Source organism: Theropithecus gelada, chromosome 6 (genome assembly GCF_003255815.1).
Source record: "Theropithecus gelada isolate Dixy chromosome 6, Tgel_1.0, whole genome shotgun sequence".
Taxonomy (NCBI): Eukaryota; Metazoa; Chordata; class Mammalia; order Primates; family Cercopithecidae; genus Theropithecus; species Theropithecus gelada.
The window spans coordinates 119,418,236-119,434,165 of record NC_037673.1 but is presented as its reverse complement, the minus strand read 5'-3'; the positions used below and the strand labels follow the sequence as shown (position 1 = coordinate 119,434,165).

The 15,930-nt window shown below is 39.5% G+C and overlaps 1 protein-coding gene across 2 annotated transcripts in view; it reads right to left on the bottom strand.

The window, feature by feature from the left end:
* Positions 1-3,875: 3,875 nt before the first annotated feature.
* The window catches only part of SNX24 (sorting nexin 24), a 183,015-nt gene continuing 170,960 nt past the window's right edge, over positions 3,876-15,930 (bottom strand). The window contains exons 4-7 of one of the 2 annotated variants that reach the window (XM_025388060.1): positions 12,817-12,911; positions 11,346-11,378; positions 10,779-10,843; positions 3,876-5,419 (exon numbers count right to left, since the gene is read on the bottom strand). In XM_025388060.1, coding sequence (XP_025243845.1) covers positions 5,352-5,419; positions 10,779-10,843; positions 11,346-11,378; positions 12,817-12,911 — 261 coding nt within the window. In that variant the 3' untranslated portion in view covers positions 3,876-5,351. Of the gene's footprint in view, positions 5,420-10,702; positions 10,844-11,345; positions 11,379-12,816; positions 12,912-15,930 lie in introns of both variants that reach the window. The other variant, XM_025388061.1, reaches the window with a different exon arrangement.

The window sequence follows — 15,930 nt, the reverse complement described above, 5'->3', positions numbered from 1 at the left end:
TAACAAATCACAATTGGAATCTGGGAAGATGTTAGCTGGTCCTGATTTCAAGGTCATTTACTCAAAGCATTCTGAAACCCCTGCTACAGAATTTGCAGCCAGCACTGAACTGGGGGCCAGAACATAGGCTGCCATCCCCTCACCCATTCAACAGTTGTTCTTAACACTGGCTCTGGGTCTCGCACTGGAGAAACCGTCCACAAGTCAGATGCTACCCCTGCTCTGATGGAGTTCACATTCTTTGAAGGAGAAAGGCAGTAACAAGTACACAAATAAACAGGATAACTTCAGATGGTCATAGCAGCTCTGAAGGAAGTAACAATAGAATAATGGTTTGGAGTGGGGCCTAGGGTGCTACTTTAGATGGGTGACTGAAGAGGAACTCTTTGAAAAGGTGACATTTAAGCTGGTACCTAATGGGTAAGAATGAGCCAGCTTTTGAAGAGGGATGAAAAGGGTTTCAGGCAGAGACTGGTAGGTCCAAAGGTCTTGTGGAGAGACCAAGGTTGGCATGTTCTAGGAACTGAAAGGCCACTGTTGCCAGTGAGCACCTGTAGGAAGAATGTAGGAAGAATTTAGAGAGGGCAGCAGAAATTTAAATGTTTTTCTTAGTGGGAATGGAATGTACTGGAGAACTTTGAGCAAGAAAGTGATGTGATCTGATCAACATTTTAAAAAGATCACCTTGGTTATTGTGTCGAGAATGGACTGCAGTAAAAATGAAATCAGAGAGCCCTGGGAGGAGGCTGCTGTTAGCACGGAGCTTTGTTTAATCAAGTGAGATTGGAAAGCACTTTGCAATTTATAACATTGTGGAAATATTAGCAGCTATTGCAATACTAGTTCTTTCTGACTTAAGCATTCATGTCTGGTTCAGAATTGCACATAGGCCACACAACTATAATCCCAGCACTTTGGGAGGCTGAGATGGGAGGATTGCTTGAGCCCAGGAGTTCAAGACTAGCCTGGGCAACATGGTGAAACCCTGTCTACAGAAAATACTATATATATATATATAAAACATAAGATATATATATATATATATTATATATCATAAGATCTGTCTCTCTCTCTCTCTCTTAGCTGGGCGTAGTGGCATGTGCCTGTAGTCCCAGCTACTTTGTATGCTGAGGTGGGATGATTGCTTGTTTCCAGGAGGTGGAGACTGTAGTGAGCCGAGATCATGACACTGTACTCCGGCCTGGGTGACAGCGGGAGACCCCGTCTCCAAAAAAACACATAAATACAATTCTATTGTGAGGCTGATTAGGGAGTGGATTCGCCCAAGCTCTGTAGATGAAAGATTCAAATCCAGATCCCTTATTAACTGGTATCCTTGGTCAAGTTATTTCACTTCTCTAAGCTTCCTTTTTCTCACTATAATGTGGAATAAGAATACACACATCTTTAAAGATGTTGTGAAGCTTCAATGAGATAGTCCATGAACACGATTTAGCCCAGTGCCTCTTGGCCCCTAAACTAGTCTTCATTCATGTTAGCTACTATTTTTATTAATGTCTCTGATCTTCAATTTCTTCTTCAATAAAATGGGGCACTAAAAACTACTCCGTAAAGAACTTAACGTGATAAAATATGCAAAACCCTAGTCCAACAACATATGACATCCAGTAGAAACTCAGTACATAGGAGTACATAGGAGTATCTAAATGACGTAGAATATTGTAGCTAGGGACACCAATGATGTCGCTGTAACTACTGTTAAGTGTAATGAAGACAGAAAATGGTTCACATTCTATAGACCAGATTTACAATCACACTCTTAGGACACAAATTTTTTTCTAGTAAATTAGGTGTATTCCAATGACTTAACATATATAATATGCCCTCCTTCCCATCACACAAAAATAGATGCCCCTTCGCCCTCATCAGAATCCAGTCTGTCACTATGTATCTGCACAGACAGAAAACAAACGTTGCAGACATTTTGGTTTTGAGTTAGTGCCTGCTACTTCCCTGGTTTCAAAATCTGCTGAATTCAAAATCTGTAATTATCATCAAGAATAAAAACCAAAACAAAGCCAAAATGAAAATGATTACTTGCAAGGAGCAGAGAGACTGGAGGAAAATAGCCTTAATCACTGAACTTTATGTCCAATTCATTAAGATGAAAAAACCCTTCCTAGTAAATGACCAACAATTCCAGAAAGCAAGGATTACATCTGTATTCTTTAGGTAATTAACACAGTGCCTTAATCCAGTGGGGGAACCCAAATGCATTTCATTGAACAAACGAGTGAATGAATGAATATACAACTTCCCAATTATGTATAGGGCATCTATTGAGACCACTACCCAAATTTGTCCTTCCTGCTTCTGCAGAGTCTCTTTCTGTGGCCTCATATAACACCCCCAAGTGTTGAACAGATGTTCTCTTGGTACTGGATTCTGAAGGACTTACAAAAGTCAATAAATAATTCAAGGAGATGGCTAAAGGGTAGGTCATAAACCATCTCCCTCAATTGGTGGTCACTAATACAGGTGTGTACCAGAGTCAACTCGGTGGTGTTTTTAACTACCCAAGGACAGGTCTCTGGCCAGATTTATTGATTCAGAATCCCAACTGATTCTGATGCAAATCTCTGGTTTAGAACTACTGTTTTAGGATTGTAGAGGTTGCCAGGGATGTGAGACCACTAACTGGTATGTGTGCCAAAAGCTCTCCTGCACCCATGACAGACAGTGTTACTTGATCACTACACCCTTACTCTCTGAGCCTGCACTCATTCAAAAGCCTTTATTGTTTTTACTGTGGTAAGATATACATGACATAAAATTTATTTTAACCATTTTTAGTGTACAATACTATGGCATTAAGTACATTACCTTGTTAAGCAACCATCACCACCGTCCAGCTCCAGAACGTTTTCATCTTCCCCAGCTGAAACCTATTAAACACTAATTCCCCATTTCCTCTTTTCCCCCAGCCTCTGTCAACCAAAGTTCCACTTTCTGTCTCTATAAATTTGACTATTCTAGATACTTCATAGAAATGGAATCATACAGTATTTGCTTTTTTGTGACTGGCTTATGTCTCTGAATGTCTTCAAGGTTCATCTATGTTGCAGCATGTGTCAGAATTTCCTTTTCATACATTCTTCCATCACTGGACACTTGGGTTGTTTCCACCTTTTGGCTACTATGAATATATGCTATGAACATGGATAAATGTATTAGTCCGTTCTCACATTTCTATAAAGGACTGCCCAAGACTGAGTAATTTATAAAGGAAAGTTTAATTGACTCACAGTTCCACATGGCTGGGGAGGCCTCAGGAAACTTACAATCATGGCAGAAGGGGAAGCAAACACATCCTTCTTCACATGATGGCAGGAAGGAGAGGTGCCAAGCAAAAGGGGGAAAAGACCCTTATAAAACCATCGGATCTCATGAGAACTCACTCACTATCGTAAGAACAGCAGCATGGGGGTAACTGCCCCCATGAGTCAATTACCTCCCGGCAGGTCCCTCTGACGACCTGCGGTCATTATGGGAACTACGATCAATTCAAGATGAGATTTGGTTGGGGACACAGCCAAACCATTATACAAATAGCTGTTTGAGTCCCTGCTTTCTTCTTTTAGGTATATATCCAGAAGTGGAAGTGCTGAATCACATAGCAATTCAATGTTTAATTTTTTGAAGAAGTTATACCATTTCCCACAGAGGTTGCAACCATTTCACACTTCCACAAGCAATGTACAGTTACAAGGGTTCTAATTTCTCCTCCTCCTCTTATCATATTAGAAATAAACATCTATGTGAATGTGTGAGAGGTTTTGTGTGTGCATATGTGTGTGTGGTGTAGACAGATACAAACCACGTTTCCAATGAAATCTTAGGAGCAGAAGACAAACTCAAATATTTCCTTGTTCTTTGTTTTTATTTAACTCCAAATAGCTAATAACATAAAAACATTTAAAAAAATCTCCAATACCCGACTATTAAGTTATTTTTGGTTGACAACACTTGATTAGTTTGTTCTTGCTTGTTTTCAACATGTAGTAACAGAATCTATAATAACTTTAAAAGTTTGCAGCAGGCTTAAAACCTGAATATCTAGATCCTAATCAAAAACCATGATGTAGTTATTAGTTTTGATTTTAACTACTTGCCCCCCACAGAACTTATTAAAATGAATAACCATAAATAGTCTAGCTATTAATTAGATCTCAATGAAATGCCCACATACAGCACATACATATAGGTAGTACATATGCTTTTATCCTTTACTACTCAAAGTATGATGTACAGAGGAATTGTATCATAAACACCTTTAACTTACATTAACTCAACACATGAGGTCAGTGAAAAGGAAGCCATAAGGAAAATAACATGAAATCCTGTGGTGATCCCACCTATGATGAATGCACACCCTCGAGGAAACCCAGGTGGGTGCTGTCTATCCGCTGGGTGGGTGCTTCGCTCCTTGTCAGTTCACATCTGCCACTAGCGGGGCAAGCATCTTGCAAGGCTATGATTCTAGTGTTAAAAGGTATGTGCTTTTTTTTTTTTTTTTTTTTTAAACAAAATGACCCCTAAACAAACACCAACAACTTCACTTGATTTTCAAACAAAGAAACAGTCTTTTTTTCCAACATGGGGGGAAAAGCTACTTGTAGTGGATGTACAGGTTTCCAACATGGCACCCTTCTAAAGGGCTTTCAAGGATCATCCTAATAGCCCATTTTACCTATGTACTGACCTTGGAAGCTAACCCCTGAGTATGATGCAACTCCACTCTAATGTAAATTAAAATGCCATGATCTTTAAAAATGCCATAATATTGTCAGTATAATTTAACTTCCAGTTTAGTTCCATCTTCACATTTAGCAGTGTGTGTCTGTGACCGTCTCCTGGTGCCAGCATTTCAGAATGTACTATCACTGGCTGAGAAAATCTCATGGTGAGAAGAGTAGTGTGTCATAAGATCTGAACAAAAAAGCTACCAAAGTTGATCAGTCTCAGTATGATTCAGGATATGATTTCCAATTAGCAAATGGTGCGACTGAAGCAGAGAGTAGCTTTGTTTTGCTACACTCAGTGCTCCCAGGAATATCCTGTGGCCTCCTTTTCGTGGGTTTCTATGCTGGCAGTTACACTCTACTTCTTAAACACTTGGCCTTAGACTGACCACCGCCCTGGTTCAGTTTCTATTTTTAAGAGCACCGTTCTAATGGAAATGTCCCTGCCCTGAATTAAGCTGGGACTGTACACTTTACCACTAGCTAGAGCTGTTATATATCATAGCATTTAGATTAATTTGGTAAGTATTGATTTCCTTGACTGTGACTTTGAAACTTGCTTCTGCTTCTTTTAGCCATGTAGGATTTCTACCTGGGGTGTAGATGAGGGTAAAATATCCCATGGAGGACTCCTTCAATAACCACATTTGGAAAATCTGGAAAAAAAAAAGAAAGAAAGAAAAACTGCTTTTCTTATGTGAAACAATAATTGCATTTTGTAGAATGGAACAAGGCAAGGCTTACGGTAAACACAGGAATCTGCATCGCCAGGCGTTTGCCTGGTTGAGGATGTGCTATCAGTCATGCTGCTTCAGCCTAAAGCCACTTGAGCGCACCACCAGGCGCGGCAGGAATGTGCGGCCAGATTTGTAGCTTATTGATTTAAGGGATGTTCTAATGGTTAATGCTGCTGGGCCTCAGCTCTTTATCTGAATGTTTTCTCACGAGGAAGATGGATTACACTGGCAATTCAATTTCTAACAAAATCTCAATATACTTGAAGGAATTCCAAGATTTCTACTGGGAATACCTCACTGCAGTTTTTCCATTGTGGTTTACAGTGCATTTAGTCCAAGTTGTCTTGAGTCTACTTGTTCTATTAGACTAGCTTCGAAAGAAAGCAGTAAGATGGGGGTCTGTCTTCCTAACTTAAAAGGGCAAATTTCCAACAGAAGCCATCCTGCCAAACTTGAAAACATAGCTACATTATTATAGGAGATAGGAATGGAGGCCAGGGGTGCAGAGTATGTTCTACTACATTCCAGTCATTAGAGTAGGTAAAATGTGAATGGATTACTTGAATGGGAACCAATCTATCTCATGGTTCAGAAGTTTAATTTTTAAACTTTATTCTGTACATAATGACATCCAGGAATTATCCTAAAGCTGAACACTTTAAAGAAATATAGTTATTACCTAAGAAAATAAAAGTGGTCCAATATTTTAAGAAAAAAAATGTACATCAAACCTCTATTGTCAACTGTGTAAATAAAATCATTTACTAGGGGATTACTGCCTCATCAGAGGAGGCAGAAAGGCTCTCAGAGGCTAGGGGTAGGCAGAGGGAGCTAGCCAGGTGGAAAGTCTGTGGCCAGAGGGAGCCTGGAGGGTTCAGAGACCTAAATGAAGGCCAACGTAGCAAGAGAAGCGGGAATGAGGAGGCTGGAGGGCCCGGGGTGCCCAATCATACCTGGGAAGAACAGATAGGAATTCTGGCTTTATCTAAAACTCAATGGGAAGCTATTGAGGGAGTTTAAGCAGAGTGGGACAGAGCAGAATTGTGTTTTGAAAAACATGATTCTGGCTGCCAACTGGAGAATGGACTGGAGCAAGTTCAAAGCAGACACAAGGAGATCAGTTCGGAGACTACTGCAGTAGTTTGCGAGGGCAATGTGGCAGCCCAAACGAGGTTGAGGATGGAGAACCATGGAGGAATTCTAGAGAAATGAAGGGCGGGACCAAGTGACGGGTTAGATGTGGTTAGTGAGGGGAGGGGTGAAATCAAGCATGCCTCTTGGGTTTCTGGCTTGCATAATCACAGGGTGGTGGGAGAAGACCCAGAATAGGAGTAAAACAGAAGATCATCACCTTGGTCTGGAACTTGTGTTTGAGGCATCCGTGAGACTTGCCAAAGGGGAAGTCAAGAAGTGATAGAATGTGGTGACCAGTTTACCTCAACAAGTATTTATTGAGAGGCCTCTGTGTCCTGGATTGGCCATGTAAAAGCTGTGTGACCTTAGGTGAGTTATTGAACATCTCTGTGCCTCTCTTTCCTCAACTGTGAAATGGATTTCATAATAGTATCTACCTTATAGGCTGTTTTAAAAATTGGGGAGACAAATGAATGAGCACACAAAATAATGTCTTAGAAAATCTCCAACACATGAATATCCAGTTATTTTTGGTTGATGACACTTGATTTTTCAGGGCATGCCTTTCCCCAACATGAAGTAATGGTTTTTCATGAAATATATCTTTGAAAGCTTGTGATAGGCCTTACACATGTATATTTAGAGCCCAATAAAAACCAATAATTTAGCTAAGCTAATTTTAATTCTAATTGTATTTCTCCCACATAGAAGGGTATTAAAATCAATTGCCACAAATAGAGCTGTTGGTTAATTTTCTAAAAGATACCCAAAAATGGCATATTACATGAAGGTGGAAGACATGCCTTTATTCTTTGCCACTCACAATATAGAAGTTGATTTGAAGGTCAGTGAAATTACATCGTAAGTATACTTAGCTTAAAAGGATTCAACTAAATAAGTTAAGCAAAAAAGACATAAAGGAAAATAACATTACATACTGTGGGTAACTCTACCACGATGGTAATACGTCAAGCAGTGACAAGAACGGGGCAAGGAGAAAAATACAGCAGGGCATGGGCTGGAGAGGGCCCAGAGACAGGGAAGTGAGGGAAGAACCTGAGTGATGGTGCCATTTGGGTGACGACTTGCAGGAAGGGACAAAGCAGCCCTCTGGGAGGGTGTCTGGGAGAAGGGCATTCCCGGCAGAGGGAACAGCAAGTGCTAAGGCTCTGTATGTATGTCCACGAAGAGCTGAACATATGCTAGATGCTGGGGATTTAGAGGACAAAGACAAAGAACAAAGATAAGATAGTGACCATTACTATAAAGGAAGCAAATAGGGTTCTCTGACAAAAAGTGAATGGGATGGAGGTGTTTTAAAGCAAGGTCCACCAACTAGTGATCAGAAATAACATAATCAGGGTTTTGGTTTGTTTTCTCATCTGTTCCACTCTACTTTAAACTGCGGATTTTGGCTTCATCATATGCATGATTTACTACAATGTCCATTATTGCCAGCATTACTCAGTAAACTGTTCTTGCCTTTGATTCCCATTGAGAGGTGATGAGAAGGAAGGTGATGTAGGGCAGGTTTTGTTGTTATTTTTGTTGGGTTTTGCTTATTTAATGAACATGTATTGTGAATGGGTAGAGGGGCTTGTGGAGAGGGAGAATCAGCACAGGCTCTCTGAAGCTGTGGCATTCAATGTGAGCCCTGGAAGATGAGAGGCAGCTGGCTATGGGATGGAGAAAAGAAGGCTCAAGGTGGAGGAAACAGCACACCTGAGGCCCAGAAAGAATTCCAGGGTGGCTAGGGCAGAGTGTATGAGGAGGTCCAGTAGGAACATGAGCCTGGGGCAGCTCACAGAGGGCCTTACAAATAAACCACAGGTAAGAGTCTGGAGCTTCCAGGAGAGAGTTGAGATGGAAATACAACATTGTGACTCAGGTGCACACACACGGTAGGCAGGCCACACACAAGGAGATATCTGAAAGAAAGTGTAGTGAGAAGAGGAGAAGGTCTATGACAGCATTCTGGTCAGCTGCTGTAGAGTGGAAGGAAGTGGGAGAGCCAAGGGGAGACATTGTTTGAAGGAGTAGAAACCGATCAACATGTCTAAAGTACATGAGAGGCCAAGGAAGATGAGGACTGAAAAATATCCATGGGTTTTAGCCACACTGAAATCACTGGGGACTTTGGCAAGAGTTGTTTTGAGTTTCCTGGAAAATCAAATCAAAGACCAAAAAGCAAATGCTTTTCAATCTGTTAAGAGAGTACTCTCCTGATTTCTGATGTTAAAAGCTAAGAGATATTTGATTATTAGTATTTTATAAGAGGATAATCTTTGAAGACAGACACTCCTCTGACTTTGTAGGGGTCAGGGTCAGTACATCTGTGAAGAAATTTCCATATGCAATATCCTCTGGAATAATAACCTTAATATCTTGCTAAGAGGCATCATAACAAAAATGTGACACAAGTAAAGTTTCTCTTTAAATTAAATGCTGAAGATTTGCAAGAATATATATCATTAGTATAACACTTCTAAGATAACAAGGATCTGATTCATGAAACTGGATTGGTCAAAATTCCAAGAAAACAGATCTGGTGACTGGTCCTCCCATACCTCCCATCCCATCCATCAAACCTGTGATTCACTTATTCTCAAACAGGAGTTCCCTTATTTTGCAAGTCTTCATCCATATTACCATGCTACCAATGATACATATGTTTTACTCTTCCCAGCTCAAGACATTTACCCCTGAGGTTCCTTCCAAGAAAGTTCTTCCTGTTCTTCACTGTCAAGCCAGGCATAGAGCACATGGTAGGCACTGCTCAATAAGCTGGATGAGTTGGATTTAAAGGTCATAAAATATGTTCCCTCTTCTATCAAGTATCCTGGCTATTCTAGTCTACAGTAACCATTTTACTGTCTACACTTCCGCAGGAATTTCAGTCAGATGCATGACATATCTGAGCATAAACAATACGTGGAAAAAGTGCTTGTGGAGCCATTTTTCAAAGATAATATGAATAATTTATAAAACATTTAATCTATATTAGGTTGCATTATTAATATTTGTTAAATATGATATTTTAACACGACATCAACTAACATGTATATTTGTTAAACATAAGAAGCAAATGTTATAGAGAGGAAGTTATTCTTTACTGCAAGGAAAAAGAATATGAGGTCATATTCCTATACAGCAAAGGCAGCTCACTGTGATCAGGGTGCTACTAGGAAGGGTCCCTCAACCCTTCTTAGGGAGGAGTAGGACTGCGTCCTGGCCACTTTTCTTCAAACTGACAGCTAAGTGGGTGATCTGAGTATGTGCATCCTTGCTAGAGAGAGCAGTTCCCTTTCTCCTGCTCATAAGGTTTTATTGTCAGAAATAGGAAGGGTTTCAATGGATCATTTATCTATTACTATTTAGTGACTCCCAGAAACAAGATTCACTATGTGCAAAGAGCACAGAAGGAATACATAGGCAACAAGAGGTCCACCCATCAACCATCTTCCCTGGACCCCAATTTTCTCATTTAGCCAATGATAATATCAGCCCTGCTTAGTTCACAAGGTTGTTAAGGAAATTAAGTGAGATAATGTATGCAAATGAACTCATAAAGAGATGCATAACAGAATACTTTGAGAGGCACTCTGATGAATTTAAATTTCTTTCCACAGAGAAAAGACTCAGTCAAAAATATTGATTACAATTATACTTAAATCAATTAATTGTATTTAAAATATGCAACTTTCAAAAATATACAGTTGGCCATCAAAGATGCTGTAATCTAAATAGAAATGGAGATATGCCTGCAATGTATATATACATAGATTTTTCGGAAGAGGCATTTTTAAAAAGGACTAGATACTTGAATTTGAACCCTGGCATCTGGACAAAAACAAGCAGAGGCCAAAATGACATGATCGGAAAAATTAAGGACCATAAATACCTTTCTGCCTTATTACTCTAATTCAAAATAGTCTGGTAAGAGAGAAAGAAAAATTACATTTCCTCCTGAAAGGCTGGCCTCAATTAAAATTCTAAATGTCTCTTACACCAAGAGCACTGGTTTATTGGCAGATTATTAAGCCCTGGACCAATGTCACTCTGTTAGACCTGTATTAAAAACGTGGTTTATGTGGTGCAGGGTCAGATCAGTAAAGAGCTGTTAGCAGATGACAGGTTTGATTACCGCTGGCTGCAGGCAAGACGTATGGATCCCTGAGGAACAGCAGCACAGGCTGGTGGGACAGTTTGCTGGAAAGGTCAAGAACAGGCATGTCAGCATCAGGGGACGATGGTAAACAGAAAACACTACAAACTAGCTTTGAGGGGATCAAACTGCTGTGTGGGGACGTCTCAAGGTTTATGTTCTAACAGTGTGGGTGAATAATAGCACACAGAGTGAGAGCAAACAAATGGGCACTGCTCTCATCTTCTAAACATTTCTTTGTGGAATTTGAAGCAGATATACAATCTATACAATAAGTCATTGCTGAAACGTGCTTTCCTAAAAATCTTGTAATACGATTGTTGATAAAACATTCTGATTACTTGCATGAAACAATGTAGGGCTCTTATTCCTCCACTCTTAATTCTAACTGGTTACTCCTGTATTTCCCTATCAAATATTTATAATCTTAAAACCAATTTTCAAACAAAGGTTTTTAAGAAAAACGTAACTTGAAACGTATCATGGGTGATTAAATATTTAGCAAAACCATAATCCTATTCCCGGCTGATGAGGATTAGTCCTTACCTTGACTCTTCAGACTCTGTTTCATCAAAAGATCTAAAAGTTTTGAAAAAGGAAACAAACAAACAAACAAAAAAACCGCATACGTTGAGTCAATGTTTATGCCAACAAAGGAAAAAATACCCAATATTTTTAGATGACTGAATTGGGAGATATTTTTAAGAAGAGTTGTGAGTTTCCACTGAGCCACAGCATGGCTATGCCCCATCCTAAGGAATCTGAAGACTGGAATATTCTTTGATTTCAATTTTCCTGATGATTACTTAAAAATCCTCAGATTTTATTACTACTTTTGAGCTTGTATAATGGAGAAAACATTTCACTCAATACCATTGCTAATGTCTATTCTAAAAAATACATAAATATATACGAAGCCCAACCTCCCTGTAAACACATACAAGTTGGAACAGAACACACTGACAGCACATTATTTCATTATTTGCCAAGTATAGTGTATAATTTTTGCTCTGCAATAAGTGGAAAGTGGCCCTGAGTAAACAGTGCTCATGAAGAGCTGTGACAGGTGTTTGCAGCCCCGTCATCCAGTGGATGGCTGGGGTTTAACATGATTTTGGGTGTGGTCTGCTTGATCTTCTTGTAGTTTTAAGTGTGGTTCCTTCAGGCAGGTCTGGAAGCAGCGAGAATATGGGTACACCTCTCTCCTGCATGGATTTTGAGAGTTTGTGATGATTTGTTTCCCTGTAAATGGATACAGTATGCCATGGATGTTTCTGAAGGTCTTCTGAGGCTAGCTCAGCCCACGTCATGTGCCTGTTGCTGGGCAAGTGGCTTGTTTCAGAGTTAATTCTTCGGGAGAGCTTTTCCCAATTGCTAATGATATCAAACCTCTGGGTCCCTGGGTTTAGGACCAATGGGTTTAGACCAATAGATAGGGATTAGGATTTGTAGTTCTGCCACTGGAAGTTCCTGAGAGAGACAGCTGGACAGTAGAGGAAGAGGGCTCACCTTGGAAGGCCTCGGTTCTGCAAGCTACAAGGCAAGAGATCTTGGGAAAGACACTAAATTCCTGTGTCTCTGTTTGCTCAACTACAAAATGAGAGGAGTTGGATCAAATCATCTCTAAGGTCATTCATAACTTTAAAATTATATGAATATGTGTACCACCAGGATATGAACTTTGCTTGAGTTTCCACTAATGAGTCCATAACATGTTATCTAGATTCATAATTCCTATCAAGTAACATCATTCTATGTAACAGCATAATTGAAAAGATTGATTCCTTGAGTCTAAACATGGGTTACTGAACCATGGCCATTTGGCCACAAGATGGGTATGAGGACTTCAGAGGAATTCTTTTGACCAAAAGCAGGCAGCGAGTGAGTGCTGTAGCAAGCCAAAAGAGTGGGCGTGGCCGGCAGGCTACTCAGGCATCACTCTGGGCTATTTGTTAGATCAATCGGTCACTGAAGAGTAATTTAAAATATACATCCAATATGCAAACATGATTCTTACCCACAACTTTCTGCCTTTGGTAGAGAGGGCAAGTGTCGCACATTTAGGAAATCAAGAAACAGTTTGGGAAGTTCTTCATTTTCTAAAATGACAGCCTGTGAAAGCAGAAAACAGAATTAGAAACTGAAGTGAAGTTTGCTAGGCAATCAATCAAATGAACTATTTCAAAAAGTCATAACCATCCATCAAAGTTCTTACCAGCAACATTCCTCACAGTCAAGATGGGGAGTGGTCTCTGTTTTGCCCACCAGGAATTCAGGCTGACACACACGCTAGGGAGTGCTGGCAAATACTGCAGTTTATCTGTTCTTTCATTCAACTGGCATTTATAGAGCACCTACTATACACTAGATGCTGACTAGGGAACAAGACAGTGGGGAGCCAGGTAGAAATGGTTCCTGCCTTCATGGAGATTCTAATCCAGAGTGAATATTTCAAAACCTGGGAACATCAACAATACTGTTAAGATATGTATATCAAATTGTCCTTACTGAATGACAAAGTGGTCTGATATACATTATCTATACATATGTGTGTGTGTGTGTGTGTTTGTGTGTGTGTATCTCCCCACAGGAAACTACTACTATTTAGGAAATATGGTAAGTTATTTTTTAACTGGAAGGTTTAGTCAAGCACCCTCAACTATCACCTGTTTTGGCATTAGAATCAACTGACATTTATTGCCATTTGGACAGCTCCACTCAAAGGGTCAGTAACAACTTTACTGCTAAGTGTAAATCAGCATACATGCTGGAAAAAAATCTATAGAGCTCTTCCATTTAGTGAGCTCTGCTACATAGCCGGCATAATGGCATAACCACGTCACTACTCAGAGATCCAGATTATGCAACGTCAAGGAGAAATCTGACAAAGAAGTATGTATCTTCGTATCTATGTATTTTTAAAGTCTACCAGAGTGTGTGAACTGAACAGAAGTTTGCCACCTCCCCCTCCCCCTTTTCCAAAAGACCACAGGAGAAAAGCATCAAAGGTTGTATCTTAATCTCTGACTTCAATACAACTATTCTTAAGGATCATTTTTCATAACTTACCATGGGTAAATTTTGTCCAGTAAGTACATGTTGTTTAAAGAACTATGAGAATTGGTGGTGAAATATCATTCATACAACTGATCAGGAATACTGTGTAGGGTGGTGCATAAGATATATAACAAGTAACAAAAGTGAAGTGAAATTATGTACCTTGTAGATACACAGTTCTATATCACATCTTGTTTTTAGCCATGGTTCACATACTGAGTTGCCCCAATTTCTTATCAGGTTTTGTAATACTGTTACCCAGTTCAGGTCATACAAATGGGGTGGGTGACTACACAGGTTGCCAGTCCTCCTAGGCTGCCCTCTGTCCCACACTAGAGCATAGCCCTCCTGGTGTTCAGTCCCTGGAGAGGGGTCATCTAAAGAGCCACCTCCATTGGGGGCTGCTACTGTTCTTTACACAGCTCACTGTTCCCACGGAAGCTTAAGGAATAAAAGATAGAAGAAAAAATTGGGGTGTTATACTTTATTCATTAAAAAAGAATTTACTGGGCATCTATTATGTTAGACACTGGGACATGATGATAAATCTTACAGGTCCAGTGGAGCATGGGCTGGTGAAGAAAGCTAGCAATGAACAAGTAAACACACACACTAAACAACAACTTAAACTTGCCTTAGAATATAGTGAGATAGAATCGAAATAGCGTATCACTCTCTAAGCGTTTTCCCATCTACCAATGCATTCATCCGTCCATCCCTCTGTCCCTCTCTCCATCCATGTGTGTGTATGTGTTTACTTTCTCCTGGTTATAAAAATAGAAAAATAAAAAGTTCAGAAAATAAAGAGAAAAAAAACCCTCTCTGTTCAGAGGCATAATTTCATTACTATTTCAATTAAATTTCCTTAAATCATTTCACTTTTACCTCAGTTTTTACCTATTCGAGGACACTTTTGGGTGCCCAGAGGTCATTATTTCAGTGCCCATAACTCAAAAAGTTCTGGGAGTCATCACACATATAAAAGTCCAAGGTATTTTGGCTGTGACACATGTTTCAATGATTGTTTTTTTCCTAGATATCTTTTTAAGAGGATGATACAATACGTATTTGAATAATAAAGCTTAATGTTGTAACACATGCAGACCTGTTCCCCCAGGCAATAGTTTTAATTATCTGTACAAGTGGTAGCTTTCAGATTTAAAAAAAGACGGAAGAGTATAACATTCTTATCTCCACCCCCACCTTCTTAAAATAAATTAAATCAATAACAAGTGTGAGACACTTTTAATGACCTGAACTACTTAATTTCCAGGATCTTTAGACATGTCATCCATCACTGCAGTATGGAGGAAGACATCTCTTGAGTGTTCAGGGGGTTACTTAGGTTTTATTAATGCAAGATTTAGGGAATTTTAACAAGGTGAATTGTTTATTTGCCTTGACAGATTGGCTTACAATGCACTGGCCACATCTACAGCATGATCATTAATGACAAAAGACAGGCAAAAAGCTGTTTACACTGCAACATAGGGACGGGAATTAATCCTGCTCAGCCTCCCCAAACAGAGTTCTCCAAACAGATGATCACATTGCTTTACGTAAGATATACTGGCAAAAGCAATACAGAAAACTCCAGAAATCTGTGTGTAATTTACTTTGCTAAATTTTCACTGAATATTCTCAAATAATATTTTCCATAAAACAATGACCAATATGTACTTTGGGATTTATAGTTTTAGAGAAGGCAGCATTGAGGGTTAGTTAAGCATTCAGTTATGTGGGCAGGCATATTTCCTAAGTTCTGTTTTAAAAGCTTGGGAGAAAAGAACTAATACTTCAGAGATACAGTAAAATATAGAAGAATTTACCTAATGTAACATATTATGTACAAATGACTGTCATCAGTTGGTACAGAGATGAAAAAGAGGAATTAAATCTTTTTGTTCATACACACGTGACCTTATTCATGAGAAACTGAACAGTAAGGCTGGACCTCACAACTGTTCCATTCACAACTTCTTCAGTTTCTTGAAAGGCTTTTGCTCTGAAGGAACTACCCCTTCTTGAAGCTGTACCCTGGATCATCCTATAGAATAAAGATGTCAGTTCGGTT